Here is a 14,129-nt window from a genome sequence, read left to right on the forward strand (position 1 = left end):
TACACTGTGCATTGTGAATACATCCTGTGGCAATTATGATTTCCCTGCTAGACCTGTTGTGTTTTATTGATCACTCAGATCACTTGTGCCAGTAAATCTGGAGGCAGGGAACAGTACTGCTCTCTCTCGCTCTTTCTCTGTATCTCTCTCTCATGCTCTCTCCATCTCAAACCCCCCTCCTGTTCAATTATTCACTCAGACATTTTGTCCCCGTTTTTTGGCCTCCCGAGGTGTCTTTCAGAGCCAGTAAGTGCAGGTGTCTGTTTAGATCACTGTAAGCACATGCACAGGTGTCTTTCCACATCAACATTAGTGTGGACAGATGCCTTCTAACCACACACACACTCAGTCAGACACACTCACAAACACCACGTCCCAGTAGACAGGCAGGACAGTCAACAGAAGACCTGCTCTGCCCTTTGCTGTTGCCTCTGTAGTGACTGACTAAAGGGGAGAGCCGACAGCGTTTTAGGCTGCTTCACTGAGCACAGTGTCTTCAATACAAGCACACACACACACACAGACACACAGACACACACACACTCTTTAACCTCATACTCTGCATTCTGATACACAGGCTGATTTTCTTGACCGCTCAGGTCACTGCTGCAGGTGAGTCTAGCCTTCAGTCATTCGGTTTATCACATCTTAATTATCTTTTTTACTAAAAGAGTCAACAGACATCAGCTGTTTACCATACATTCAGAAGAAACAGAACAATAATGTATATGTATAACTAATTAGGTATACAAACACTTAATATTTGGGAGTGAGCAAGCTATGACCTTTAAATGAAAGCATTAACATTTATGCTAGAAGTGCTAGCAATTGTTTATATGGGAAAGTGCTATAGGAACGTGTTGCACATAAGTGCACTAACCTGAAACACAATATCACTTTCCTTTGTGCAAATAAGAGCAAATTTAGAATTTAATGTATGAACCAACTTAAGAGCATTTGTCAGCATATTCAAGTAAGATTTAAGCTATTTGGTCTCCTATTACCAAAGAAACTTGTAATGCACTTTACCCTTACCTATTCATTAGGACTCCCCTATCACTAGTGATACCCCAACACCAGGAGTGGGAAGACTAGCACATGTCTCCTCCAACACATGTGGAGTCAGTCACTGCTTCTTTTCAAACTGCTGCTGATGCAGCATTGCCGCCTTGTGCTAAACAGCATCACCCTTTGGGGTGAAGTAGGAAGAAAGTGCCATCTACCCACCCAGAGAGAGCAAGGCCAATTGTGCTCTCTCAGGGCTCCGGTAGCCATTTGGAGCCTGCTTTAAGGACATTGTACCTGTTTAACATTAGTACATTTTTTCAGTATGTTTATCAGAAAACTTACCTGGGATTCCTTTTGTACTCGTCAGAAGCTCCCATGACCACCTAGCAGAGAGGAGAGTGTTAGGAAAGTACAGCCGTGAAGAGAGATAATTATTATTAGGGTTAATAAATGTATATACGTACTAAAGCTACGGTCACTGAAACCTGCAAAGCGTATGCATAGTAATGATTAAAATGTGTTTTTATAATGTTTTTGTAACCTACCTGTGTGAAAAATAAAAAAATGGGGCATCATTTACATAAGAAGTTTGTAAGGTAGAGGTAGGGTGTTCCCATTTCATTGGATGCTGAGGAGTAAGCACTTTCATTAGTACTGTACTGAGATGTAGTCTGATACTGATTTGCGGCACTGCATTTTAATGCTCAGAGTAAGTTTTGGTTTTGTGAACCTCCTGCCTTGATATTTACCATTTTAAAATCTGTCAGTTCAAGATTTGATCATCCTTAAGATATCATTTAATTATAATAATTTTATGATGCCTTGTCTGTTTGCACCTGGGGATTAATGACCAGGTATTTTTGGCACACACGCACACACACACACCAAAATACAGAAATCATCAGCACTGCTATTACTGCTTAGCCTACTCAGTCATCTTGTATCTGGGGAGCTTTTGATTTGTCTGGCCTGGTCTGTGGTCATAAACATTTAACTTTGGACATGTTTGAAAGGGACGGATTGGCGCTGTGCTGTCTCTGGGCCATGGATTCTGAACTGCATCCAATGATGTATCCAACTACTGGGAATGAGTTGGATGATATTAACAGAAAAAAACTGCAAATAGAGGCTCCAAAACAGCAGTGGTGAGTCTGAGAGCTGCAGGGCTGAGATCATGCCAGTGTGGGTCAAGAGCTGCCATGCTGCCCCAGGTTTACACAACTACCAAAAATGAGTGTGAGCTGTGTGGGCAGGCCTATCTGTGTTGGCATGGTGACAGTCTATGCCGGGGGACGTGGCATACTAGGAAGGCATGTTGATAGTGTAGGTGTTGTGGCACATTGCCACATTGATATAAAGGGGTTTGTGGCATGTTGCCACAGCAAAAGAGAAGGTGTCATGACACACTGCCTAGACTGAAGGGAGGAGGTGTTTGGAGTGGAGTTCTCATCAACTTTTAGTGTATTAAATGATTCATAACATAATTATTTATTAATCTCTAATTATATATTCCATACAAGTCTTTTGCCAAAAACGTAAGAGGGAAAATGCTTTTAAAACGCATTTGTCATACATTTTATCACTTTTTATATCAGCCCTCAAACCTTTCAATTGTTTAAACAATGGTTTTAAAAACAATGTGTCACATCAAGCTTTAGGCAAAATTTACTCTATATAGCCAAACAATCCAAAAAGATAAAAGCTAGCAGTTAAACAATAAAACAGACTATGATATAATTTATTAGAACTCAATTCTGGAATAAAATAAAGTGTCTGTTTCATTACAAAATGCAGAGCAGGGAGGTAGGTTTCACTCCTCATGAATATAAATTAGCTCAAAAATAACATTAGCTTTTAACTGGAGCATTATTATAACATTTAGTATTTAGTATTTTATGATATTTTATAATGTTTAATGCTGTAAAAATCTGAAGTGCTGAAAATCTTCAGACTTCTTCACAACGATGCTAACTATCTTAGCCAAATAACTTTTCAGATTCTTTCACAGTAAATTTATTAGAACAGTGTAGTGCAAGTAATCAGAACAGTGATTTACACATACAACAGCCATTGTAACAAAAACAGTTTAATTTTAGAAAGTCTGTAAGTATAAAATAAAATGAACATATACATATAGACCTTGATTTAAAATAATAACATTTAAAATGGACCAATACAAAATGCCCCCAAATAATTTAAGTCTAACAAGGCAGATGCAGTGAGCTTTTTTTATCGTCTGCAGTCATGCCAGGTGGACTTCTGTCCAGCCTTGTGATAATGGGGCAAAGCCATGCTTGTTTGGCTCATGCTCACTCAGGGCCATGGACATTAAATATGAATACCCCACTCAGAATGTTAGAAATAGCATGCCAATCTCGCCACTCAGAAACAGCATATGTCAGCCTGTGTACAAGAGAAACACATAATTTTGACATGTTATTTTATAAAGATTGCATTTACAACAGCATTTGAAGTGTGGCACAATTATCTCATCTCAGCTAAATTTGAACTTTAAAAGAGTATGTGGATAATCACTTAGCTGGAGGAGTGTAAAAAGTAAGTAATAGTGACTTTTGCTGTAGAGGAGCTCCTGTTATCATCACCACAAGATCTTTATTCCTTCCTTATTAAGGATGTTTGTTAGTCTGTCAGAGAAATAGATTTTCCATTGTTTCTGACCCCAACAACAGCTAGACCTGTAAAGGTAGATGTGCAGCTACTCAACCAGTAAATAATGCTCTTTCAAATTAAACACATACAAAATGTCAGTTAAGTTGTATGGAGTATCAGTATCTGTATTCAGTATTGGCAGATACTTTAAAATCTGGCGTTCGTATCTGTATTAAAAGGGAAAAATGGTTTTGGTGCATCCCTTATTCTGTGTCAAGGGATCATTTGTTTCAATGATAAATTACAAAAGCATGACAGACAAATACAAACAGTAACGTTTCATTCAATTAACGTTTTTTAATTAATATATAGTTACACTATTGTGATTTTTTTATTTAACATCTAATACAGACTACACTTGGCACATTACACCTGGCAACCTTTAGTGGCAGATTTTGTAAAATGACCGTGTCTGATACTTTTTCCTCATTATATAAATAAAAAGACTTAAAGCTACTACACTTCAACCTAGACTTTAATCTTAACTGTTCTGAATGGCTCCAGGGGGCGGCACGGTGGCGCGGTGGGTAGCACTTCCGCCTCACAGCAAGACGGCCTGGGTTCGATTCCCGGCTGGGGCGTCCCGGGTCTTTCTGTGTGGAGTTTGCACGTTCTCCCCGTGTCTGCGTGGGTTTCCTCTGGGTTCTCCGGTTTCCAAAGACGGCACGTTCAGGTTAATTGGAACTTGATTGAAATTGCCCCTTAGGTGTGAGTGTGTGAGTGAATGTGTCTGTGTGTCTGTCTGTGTCTGTCTGCCTTGCGATGGCTTGGATCGTAGAACCTTGTGATTAGAACCTTTCCTGCCACGAAATAGCCGACGAGCTGATGTGGCGTTAAACTCGACTGCCCAACCCAACCCTCTAGCTCCAGAGCTCAATCAATGAGTTCCAGGAGTAACCCTAATGATCTGGCCATCAGGCTTTCTGTGTGTTGTAATGTGAAGGCGCGTGGGTGAGCATGAGTGTGTGCGTGCACGTTTAGACGCAGCGTTTAAACCCTAAGACAGTGATGTATGACTCTCTCCTTGGCCAAGGTTGAGTAGACGTCTGGAAATTGTGGTCCGTGCAGTGTAAGCATGTGTCTGCGAGTGCAGCTTAGTGATGTTACTGGTTCTACAGGCTGTATTTATGATGTGCATGTTTTCAGGGAGTGGGAGTGACGCTTGTTTCGAAGACTCAATTTGTGTGGCAGGTGTTGATGCTTAGAGCTAGAGGATGCACTCCATTAAAAATGAGCAAATTGCATCAAGCGTTAGACGTGAGCACGGACTCGCTCGCACACACACTAAAACTCGCAAAGCCCGTTGGAGATATGCTGTCGGTGCATTGTCACTTTTACTCAGTGTTTTTTGGCTAATGAGAGACATAAATTACAGAATAGCTGCTGCATTGTGTCTCTGAACATGTGATAGAAGACCTGCAGACTTTAAGTGAGCAAAGCATGGAATGTAGTGGCAGTATAAGCCCTGAAAAAAACTGAAAAGCAAGCCAGAGAGAGAGTGAGAGAGAAAGAGAGAGAGAGAGAGAGAGAGAGAGAGAGAGAGAGATTCTGCATTCTGCCCACCCTGCTCTTGTTGCCATGGTGATTTCCTCTCTGAGCCTGGTCTTCTCCTCCTAAAGTAGGAATAGAGGGAGGGAGGGGACAGCTGCCGAAATTAGGAAAGCTCTAAGTCAGGAAGATAGTGCTAACGTCCACAACACCAATAAATACAGACTTTCACCCTCAACACCCCCCCCCCTCCCTCACTCACACTCGTTCAGCTCACAGCCTCACACACACAAACTTCTGTCAGTTTCACTGCAGCTTCACCTTGTTAACCAGGAGTTTGCTTACAGTACAGGGTTTGCTCATTTCCCATGGGAGAGGAGCCCTTTCTGAGACACTCACACACTTTCACACACATACACTCTGTGTGTGTACGTAATGCCAGCTTTACAGGCATTAATTAATATCTGACCTGTCAGATACATGCAACTTCTATAAATTACTATGCAATACGCAATTATGACATCATATTGAGTTTGATGAACTCAATTATGAGGCAATTATGAAATCATAATGAATTAGCAAAAACTATTTATTTACAACAGCAAAACAGTGGACCTTGCACTGAGCTGGAGATATCACATCCTTACATAATGACCTTAGTTTAAGTCAAGGTCAAGCAGCATGAAGCATAAATGTGACCAGAAGTATTTGCACAGTGTATATATATATATATGTGTGTGTGTGTGTGTTTCGCTTATTTTTTGTGCTCTCTATACATGTACCCCTTTTTAAGGAACATTTTCTTAACCAATTTGCAAATGCCAGGTACACTACTAACTCATTAGGACTCCTTTCATGACTAGTAATGAATCCACCATTAAGAAGGTGAAGGCTAGCACATGCTTAGCAGATGCCTCGGTGCTGATATATCAACAGATACCATTATCACCTTGGGAGTGATGTGGGTCATCTACCCTCTCAAAGAGAGCTCAGCTTTTGAAGGAGCGATCCTCAGATCATAATGGCCTGGACTATTCTGAGCCACCACACTGTTTGATTTCTAACCTGTCAGATACATACAACTGCTGGAAATACTATTTATAACATCTATTTATAATGTGGTTGCTGAACATATAGACAATTATAACATCATAATGAATTAGTAACAGCTATTCAATTACAACAAACGTTAAGCATCAGTAAGTGATTGACTATGTGCACATTCTTGTACTGAGCTGGAGATGTCCTCACCTAATGACATTCGTTAAAGACAAGGTCACGCAGCGTGAACCAGAAACACGACTTGAGCATCTACACAGCAACGTTTGTAACAAAAACGGAAAGGAAAAGGAATATAGATTTTTTGCTGTTCGCGTCGCTTTTATTGTGTCACTGGCAATTTTCATCAAGGTGAGTTTTGTTTTCTGTGTGTGTGTGTGGGGGGGGGGGGGGGGGGGGGTTGTGGATTGGTGGGAGGAGGGGGTTTGTGCATGCAGTTTCTGGGTGGTAACATGTATAATAAAGGCTAGTAGGTGTATCAGCATTGTCCAATACCACAAGTTCATTCTCCACTTTGAGTGTGATAAATGTGCCATGTCAGCACATACACACATACACACACACATAAGCGGATTGTTTGAAGCATGTGTACTATTCAATAGCTTGAGTGTGGTTTGAGAGAGAGAGAGACAGAGAGAGAGAGAGATTCTAAATCACAGTAATTGGAGTCCTGTGGTTGTAGCAGTTCTATAGAAGTGAAAGCTGGCACAGTATGGGAAAGGGCTTGAACTCCAGTTCATCTATTACAGTAAATACAGCCACTGATAATACTGATGTCTTAACCCCTTCATGTAGTTTTACTGTTGCTTTGCTATACTATTACAATGTATTATTGATTACATAGTTCTGTTATATACACTCATCGGCCACTTTATTAGGTACACTTGCTAGTACTGGGTTGGACCCACTTTTGGCTTCAGAACTGCCTTAATCCTTCGTAGCATAGATTCAACAAGGTACTGGAAACATTCCTTAGAGAGTCTGGTCCATATTGACATGATAGCCTCACACAGTTGCTGCAGATTTGTCAGCTGCACATCCATGATGTGAATTTCCCGTGTTCTATTGGATTGAGATCTGGTGACTGTGGAGGCCATTCGAGTACAGTGAACTTATTGCCGTGTTCTAGAAACAAGTCTGAAATGATTTATGGTTTATGTGATGGAGCATTATCCTGCTGGAAGTAGCATCAGAAGATGGGTACACTGTGGTCATAAAGGGATGGACATGGTCAGCAACAATACTCAGGTAGGCTGTGGCGTTGGCACGATGCTCAATTGGTACTAATGAGCACAAAGTGTGCTAGAAAAATATCACCCACACCATTTCAGCACCACCACCACCAGCCTGAACTGTAGATACAAGGCAGGATGGATCCATGCTTTCCATCCGAATGTCAAAGCAGAAATCGAGACTCATCAGACCAGGTAACATTTTTCAAATCTTCTATTGTCCAATTTTGGTGAGCCTGTGTGAATTGTAGCCTTAGTTCCCTGTTCTTAGTTGACAGGAGTGAAACCCGGTGTGTTCTTCTGCTGCTGTAGCCCATCCGCCTCAAGGTTGGACGTGTTGTGCGCTCAGAGATGCTCTTCTGCAGACCTCGGTTGTAACGAGTAGTTATTTGAGTTACTGTTGTCGTTCTATCAGCTCGACCCAGTCTGGCTATTCTCCTTTGACCTCTGGCATCAACAAGGCATTTGCACCCAAAGAACAGCGGCTCACTGGATATTTTCTCTTTTTTGGATCATTCCCTGTAAACCCTGGTGGTTGAGATGGTTGTGCCTGAAAATCCCTGTAGATCAGCAGTTTCTGAAATACTTAGACCAGCCCATCTGGCACCAAACCATGCCACATGTAAAGTCACTTAAATCACTTTTCTTCCCCATTCTGATGCTCGGTTTGTACTGCAGCAGATCGTCTTGGCCGTGTCTACATACCTAAAGGCATGGAGTTCTGACGTGATTGGCTGATTCGACATTTACGTTAATAAATATTTTGACAGGTGTATCTAATAAAGTGGCCTGTGAGTGTATATATATATTTCTTTACATTCAAATATGATGTACACTCTGTAAAGACAAAACATGGTGGATGTCCACAAGACAAGATGATATTGATGATATATAAATTTTCCGCTTATATAAATGCAATCAACTGAGGGTTTAAATTATACATGCTTCTATATCACCAGTAATTTGCAGTTCCAATATCTATGTAGGATGTGTGACCTCTACTTTGTGAGGTCACTGTTTAAGATTCTGTTGCTGTCTTTTTTGCCTCTTCATTATTGAGAAACAGCCCAAATGTGAAGTCGTTGGCTACTGGATCAATAGAGGTACTTGTGTTGTTGGAGTACACTCCAGCAAGTTTCAGTCAATAGCACAGAGTGCACTCAGAGTTCACAAGCACAGAGACTGAAAAACTGCTCATATCTGAAGGACCACCACTTTGTCCAGCTGTGACTCAGACAGCTCATATACTGTAGATAGGACACACAGTTGTGGGAAGAAAGGATGTAGAACAAATTCTGCTTTAATGTTTCACTGCTGTTTAGTTCTTGTGCCGAGAGCACTTTGCACTGTTGACTGTTGCTTCTGCTCAAGCTTCTGACGGTCGTGGTTGCACCCAGCTGAAATAGCAGTGTGTATCTTGGCTGTATGCTGCGTAGGGAGGGAGGACCCCTGTCTGCAGCATGTCTGTCACTTTCACAGGCGTGCAAGGCCGTGCTCGAGACAAGCGAGCTGGCATGCTGGGTGGAAGCCCGAGGGGAACAGAGCAACAAGACCTTTGTCTGTCAGCCTTACGGACGTCCAACCCAACGCCTGCTAGGACTTGACCTATTGATTGGCACAAAGGCATCATGTTATATAATGGAGAGATAGCGAGTGAGGGAGAGAGAGAGAGAGAGAGAGAGAGAGAGGAAGAGAGAATGAATGAATGATTGATTGCAGGTTGAATATCATGCAGTAGGACATATTGGCGTTCCTGTCTAAACAAAGCTGCTGTGTGTCTTTGTAATGATGCTGTGTTTGGCGTGGGGTGAGCTGTAATTAGGCTCTGTGTCTCACAGTGTGATAATGAGCACAGTTTCTTTCTGAACTCAGAATCGATCGTACATCTATAAAAATAACATCTATCTATGTGGCCTCTTTGGCCTTAGTTTACATCATTGCTGTAAATGGCTGTTAAGTCATGTTTTTTATACCACTATTGAATAATAGTAGCTGAAGAAGTTTCAGGTTTGAAAATATTGCAAATGTATATAAGGCAGTATCTTCTTTATCTGAGTTACATGAAGACAACTAAATCACATATTTCATATTTCTGCTAATGCAATATCATTGCACATCTGAAAAAAGACTTGAGGAATGGCTGAATAATGGTAAGAGATGTAAGGTAATTTCACCCAGAAAGAGAAAGACCAGTTGTGCTCTATGTAACTTCCAGTAAGTTTCTCTTTGAGATTTTAAAGGGGAAGTATTTAGAGTTATCATCATAATCCTAACAGTGTTCTGGGGATGTGCGTCTCTTATTCTAGTGGTCATTGAACAAAAACTTGAAAGCTTAGTCAGAAAGGCTTCTTGGCATTAAATAGAGGAGTTTTTATACAATAAATTAATCCATAGCACTTTGTAATCTGCTTTGATTTTTCTGAATGAAATAAATGAAAGATCTGAGTGCAATCTGAGCGAGTTGGGAGGATGGTTTTGGGTGTGTATTAATAGCATAATTAAATTGGTCACAAAGTTCAGGATTTGGTAGTAACATTGGCCTAGCTTCCCCATTTCTAGATTAAACATAAACAGGACCATACATTATTTTGCCACAAGCTATGGTCACTGTGCCCTCTCTATTCTACTTTTTGAAGCTTGCATTGTGTTTGTCAATACCTTTTACAGGTTTTATCTTTGTGTAAATGTATGAATATTTGGAGATGTTGTTGATTGTGTAGGTATTGGGCTGCAGGTCTTCGTCTAGGAGAGCTACACTGCTCTATTCCCATTCCTGTTTGGCATTCTGCATGCCACCAGAACAAACTCACTCAAGCCCTCTTCTCAGCTCCCCTAGAGACACATTCCTCCATCTTTCTCTCACTCTCTCTCTCTCTCTCATACTCTTTCTAATGCTCTCCCTGCCTCCTCTGTGCAAGTCCACAACATGTGCATATAGACAAACAGGGACATATGAGTGATGTCTCCGCTCTGTGTGCCAATCTTTCTTCTTCATCGAGTCTAAATCATGAAGGCCTCTTTACCAAACACAGTCTCATCCTTTTCTTTGTTCCTCTCCTCTCTCCCTGTTTAATCTCTTCGTATCGTTTAGGTCCTCCAAGGCCCACCCTGGCCCTGTCGTCCACATAAGTGATAACCCAATGGATGAAGGCAAGGTATGTGCATGAAATACACTTTTAGCTCCGTTTAATCTGATGTTTCCTCTGCTATATACACAGAGATGGTGGATTTAAATTGTTTAGCTGATTGTAATCTGCCCACTGTAATGAGCCTTCGGCTGCATTTACAGAGCAGGAAAAATTGGACCAAATCTTTTTTAGATGCATCATTTGTGTGGCAGTATGAACAGCAAAAACACAAACAATCTGACATTTCCAGTTCTGTTTTGAGACATTTCAATATGGAGTACTGAAATATGACCGATTTGTGACAATGTAACTCGATCTGAACAGTCGGATCAGAATTCAATCAAATGTTACATTAAGGAGAAGGAAAATGACCAACAGCAGTGAGTGAGAGGTTCAGTGGCAGTTGTTTCACAACCGCTTCATGTTTCTATTTAAATGGACGAAAGTGACCACAGGATAAGGATACTGGGTGTATCCTAAAATTTGTTTTTAATGAATTAAGAAGAAGTGTTCATGGAAGAATAACGTGCACCTTTTAAAACGAGTTTGAACACATTTTCTGTAAATAATATATTTGGAAGGTCAGTAGAACTTTAGGTTACTTGCGTAACCCCGGTTCTCTGATAGCATGAGTGAGGTGTCTCACTATGGGATACGCCCCTTCCGCGTATGCCTCAGAAGCTCTATTCCACTACGCCAGCCAATGAGGCTGGCTGACAGCTGTGACGCTCGTGCTCCCACCCCCCGTATATAATACGGTGGCACAGCGTCACCTCCTCATTCAAAAAACAGGCACACCTCTTCCTCGCTTCACGCTGCAAGGAGGGTGGTCTGGTGAGACACCTCACTCATGCTATCAGAGAACCGGGGTTACGCAAGTAACCTAAAGTTCTCTTTCAAGCATTCGTTTCGGTGTCTCACTATGGGATATCCTAACTCCCGTATTGTCAGACAAGCCTGCCTGAACACACTGTCAACCAGCTAAGCCTCACAGTGGAGACTGAGTGTTCCCCGAGCCGGCGCTCAGCACCGCATGTGCTATAGTAGGTGCTGTTATGTCCAGTTTATAAAATCTGGTGAACGTATGAGGCGAGGACCAGCTCGCCGCTGCACACACCTCCTGAATAGAAAGGCCACTAAAGACCGCCCATGAGGTCGCTATGCCTCTCGTGGAGTGTGCCCGGATGCCAGGCGGGACTGCTAGCCCCTTACTGGTGTATGCCAAAGCGATCGCTTCTGAAATCCAGTGCGATAGTCTTTGTTTAGTAATAGCTCTCCCTGTGTACGGCTTAGCCCAAGATACGAAAAGCTGATCACTCTTCCTAAAGCTTTTAGATTTATCCACATAGATACGCAGCGCTCGCACAGGACATAGTGCATTTAACCGCTGCTGGTTATGTGAGGTAAAAGGCGGTGGATAAAATGCCTGCAGCTCCAAAGGGAGACAAGGCTGAATGACTTTGGGAATAAAAACAGGGTTTGGACGCAAACATATCTTTGTATCCCCCTGCGAAAACTGCATACATGAGGAGTGCACAGAAAATGCATGTATCTCACTCACGCGTTTAGCTGAGGCCAAGGCTAACAAGAGTGCTGTCTTAAAAGACAGGATCTTAAAGTCTACCTGGTCCAGAGGTTCAAAAGGTGCTGCCGACAAGGCTTCAAGCACCAATGACAAATCCCAAGATGGAGACAAGGGTTTGGAGACTGGTAGCAACCGCCGTGCCCCCTTCATAAAGCGGCACACTAAAGGATGCTGTCCCACTGTTTTCCCTTCAAATCCCACATGGCACGAAGCAATAGCTGCGAGGTAAACCTTAACTGTGGAGAAAGACCTGCCTTTATCAATCAGGTCTTGGAGGAAAGACAGTATAATCCCCACAGAACATTGAAACGGAGTTTCAAGTTTATCTGAACACCACTGTTCAAACACCCCCCACTTGTATCCATAGAGGGACCTAGTGGAGGGGGCCCTCGCACTCTGAATGGTTTTAATAACATTAGGCGGTAAGCCTGTTGCACTTAAGTTAAACCACTCACGGGTCAGACCTAAAGGACTAGGCGCTCCGGGTGTGGATGAAACATCCCCCCCCTGCCTAAGTCAGTAGATACCTGCGCAGTGGGAGGGGCCAGTGGTTGCCCTGGAGAAGCTGCGTGACTGCCGTCAGCCAATGCTTGTCCAGCCCATGTGGAACCCCTAAGACTACAGTCAGACCTCTCTCTCTTACTCTGGCTAGAGTTGGGGAGATTAACGTTATCAGTGGGCACGCGTAAAACAGTGTGCGCATCCATTCGCGTGGATAAGCGCCGACCCCCAGAGTGGCACTCCGATTGTGCGGCGAGTAAAACAGAGGGCACTACGCATTCACTAGTGACGCAAACAGATCCAGCGTTACTCTCCCGTAACGCTACGAAATCTGTTAGACACTGCTCCATAAAATCAGTCTGCGTGCCAGCGTGCGTACCGGATGGGAACGCAGCCCTGCCTGGCGACTGACATACACCGCTGCTGCCGTACTCTCTGTCCTCACGAGAACGCGGCATCTCTTTAGAACAGGGAGAAAAAGTCTGAGTGTTAGCTGAACCGCCAGCATCTACGGACAGTTTATGTGCATATATAGCTGCCGGTGATTCCACCTGCCATCCACTGTCCTCTCTTCGTGCATGCCCCCCCAAACAGACAAATCTGTTGTCACTACTTGTCTGGCATGCACTGTGCGCATAGGGACACCCTGTGTTAGGAAGCGCTCGCGCTTCCACTGACACAAAGCCATCAGCGCCGTTCGGGTGATTTTCACTTTCTAGCGCATGTGACGTAACTGGTCCAACCTGAGCGAGGCCACTCAGCGCCGAAACTCCCTCATGAACCATCGGTCCAGAGGGACACCGTCTATAGCTGAGGCCATCATGCCCAAAGGTGGGAATATAAGCTTCAGCAGAGCTAAATAAACTATCATTTTGAACGTGCGTGTCCGTAAATGATTGTTTAGAGCATGTAAATGCAAAATAGGTCTCACTAGTAAGAACCGGGAGTAGAACATGCCCCGAACTTGTCTGGGTGATGCTACTCTCATTGCTCTTTCCTTCAGTAATTGGGAAATTTCCCCCTAAAGAATGTGAGCCGAGTCCCCTGGGGCTGGAGAATGAACAAGACCCCTGAAACGGGGAGGCCGAATGTCGAACTGCAGCCTGCAGACATTTCGCTTTGCTCTGAGCACCTCGCGAGATAAGACGCATGTGCTCCCGTTGTTCAGCTATGGGGCATTCGCGCCCTCTAGCGGAAACGGAGTGCAACTGCAACTGCCGTCCACTGCGCATGCGCGACACGGCCGCGTCAGGATAGCGTGTGTGATGCTTTCTAGCCCAGAAAGCAGGGAAACTTTCTGAAGCTTTTGTTCTAAGCATTTTATGTTTTGCAACATTTTGTGTTTTATTTTGACTCATAACATATGACAAGCATAAAACACAGAAACACTTCGCTTTATTTAACACATCACTGCTACAATGAGTGAGGGTGTGCTTGGTGTGCGAACCGGGCATGTTT

At 43.0% G+C, this 14,129-nt stretch overlaps 1 protein-coding gene across 3 annotated transcripts in view; it reads left to right on the forward strand.

Moving 5' to 3' along the window:
- stxbp5a (syntaxin binding protein 5a (tomosyn)) overlaps nucleotides 1-14,129 on the forward strand; it is a 127,901-nt gene that overhangs the window by 56,594 nt on the left and 57,178 nt on the right. For all 3 annotated transcript variants that reach the window (XM_049479928.1, XM_049479930.1, XM_007255661.4), the window contains exon 6: nucleotides 10,549-10,612. In XM_049479928.1, coding sequence (XP_049335885.1) covers nucleotides 10,549-10,612 — 64 coding nt within the window. The remainder of the gene's footprint in view (nucleotides 1-10,548; nucleotides 10,613-14,129) is intronic.

The sequence above is a fragment of the Astyanax mexicanus genome, chromosome 1, assembly GCF_023375975.1.
Source record: "Astyanax mexicanus isolate ESR-SI-001 chromosome 1, AstMex3_surface, whole genome shotgun sequence".
In the NCBI taxonomy this organism is placed as follows: Eukaryota; Metazoa; Chordata; class Actinopteri; order Characiformes; family Acestrorhamphidae; genus Astyanax; species Astyanax mexicanus.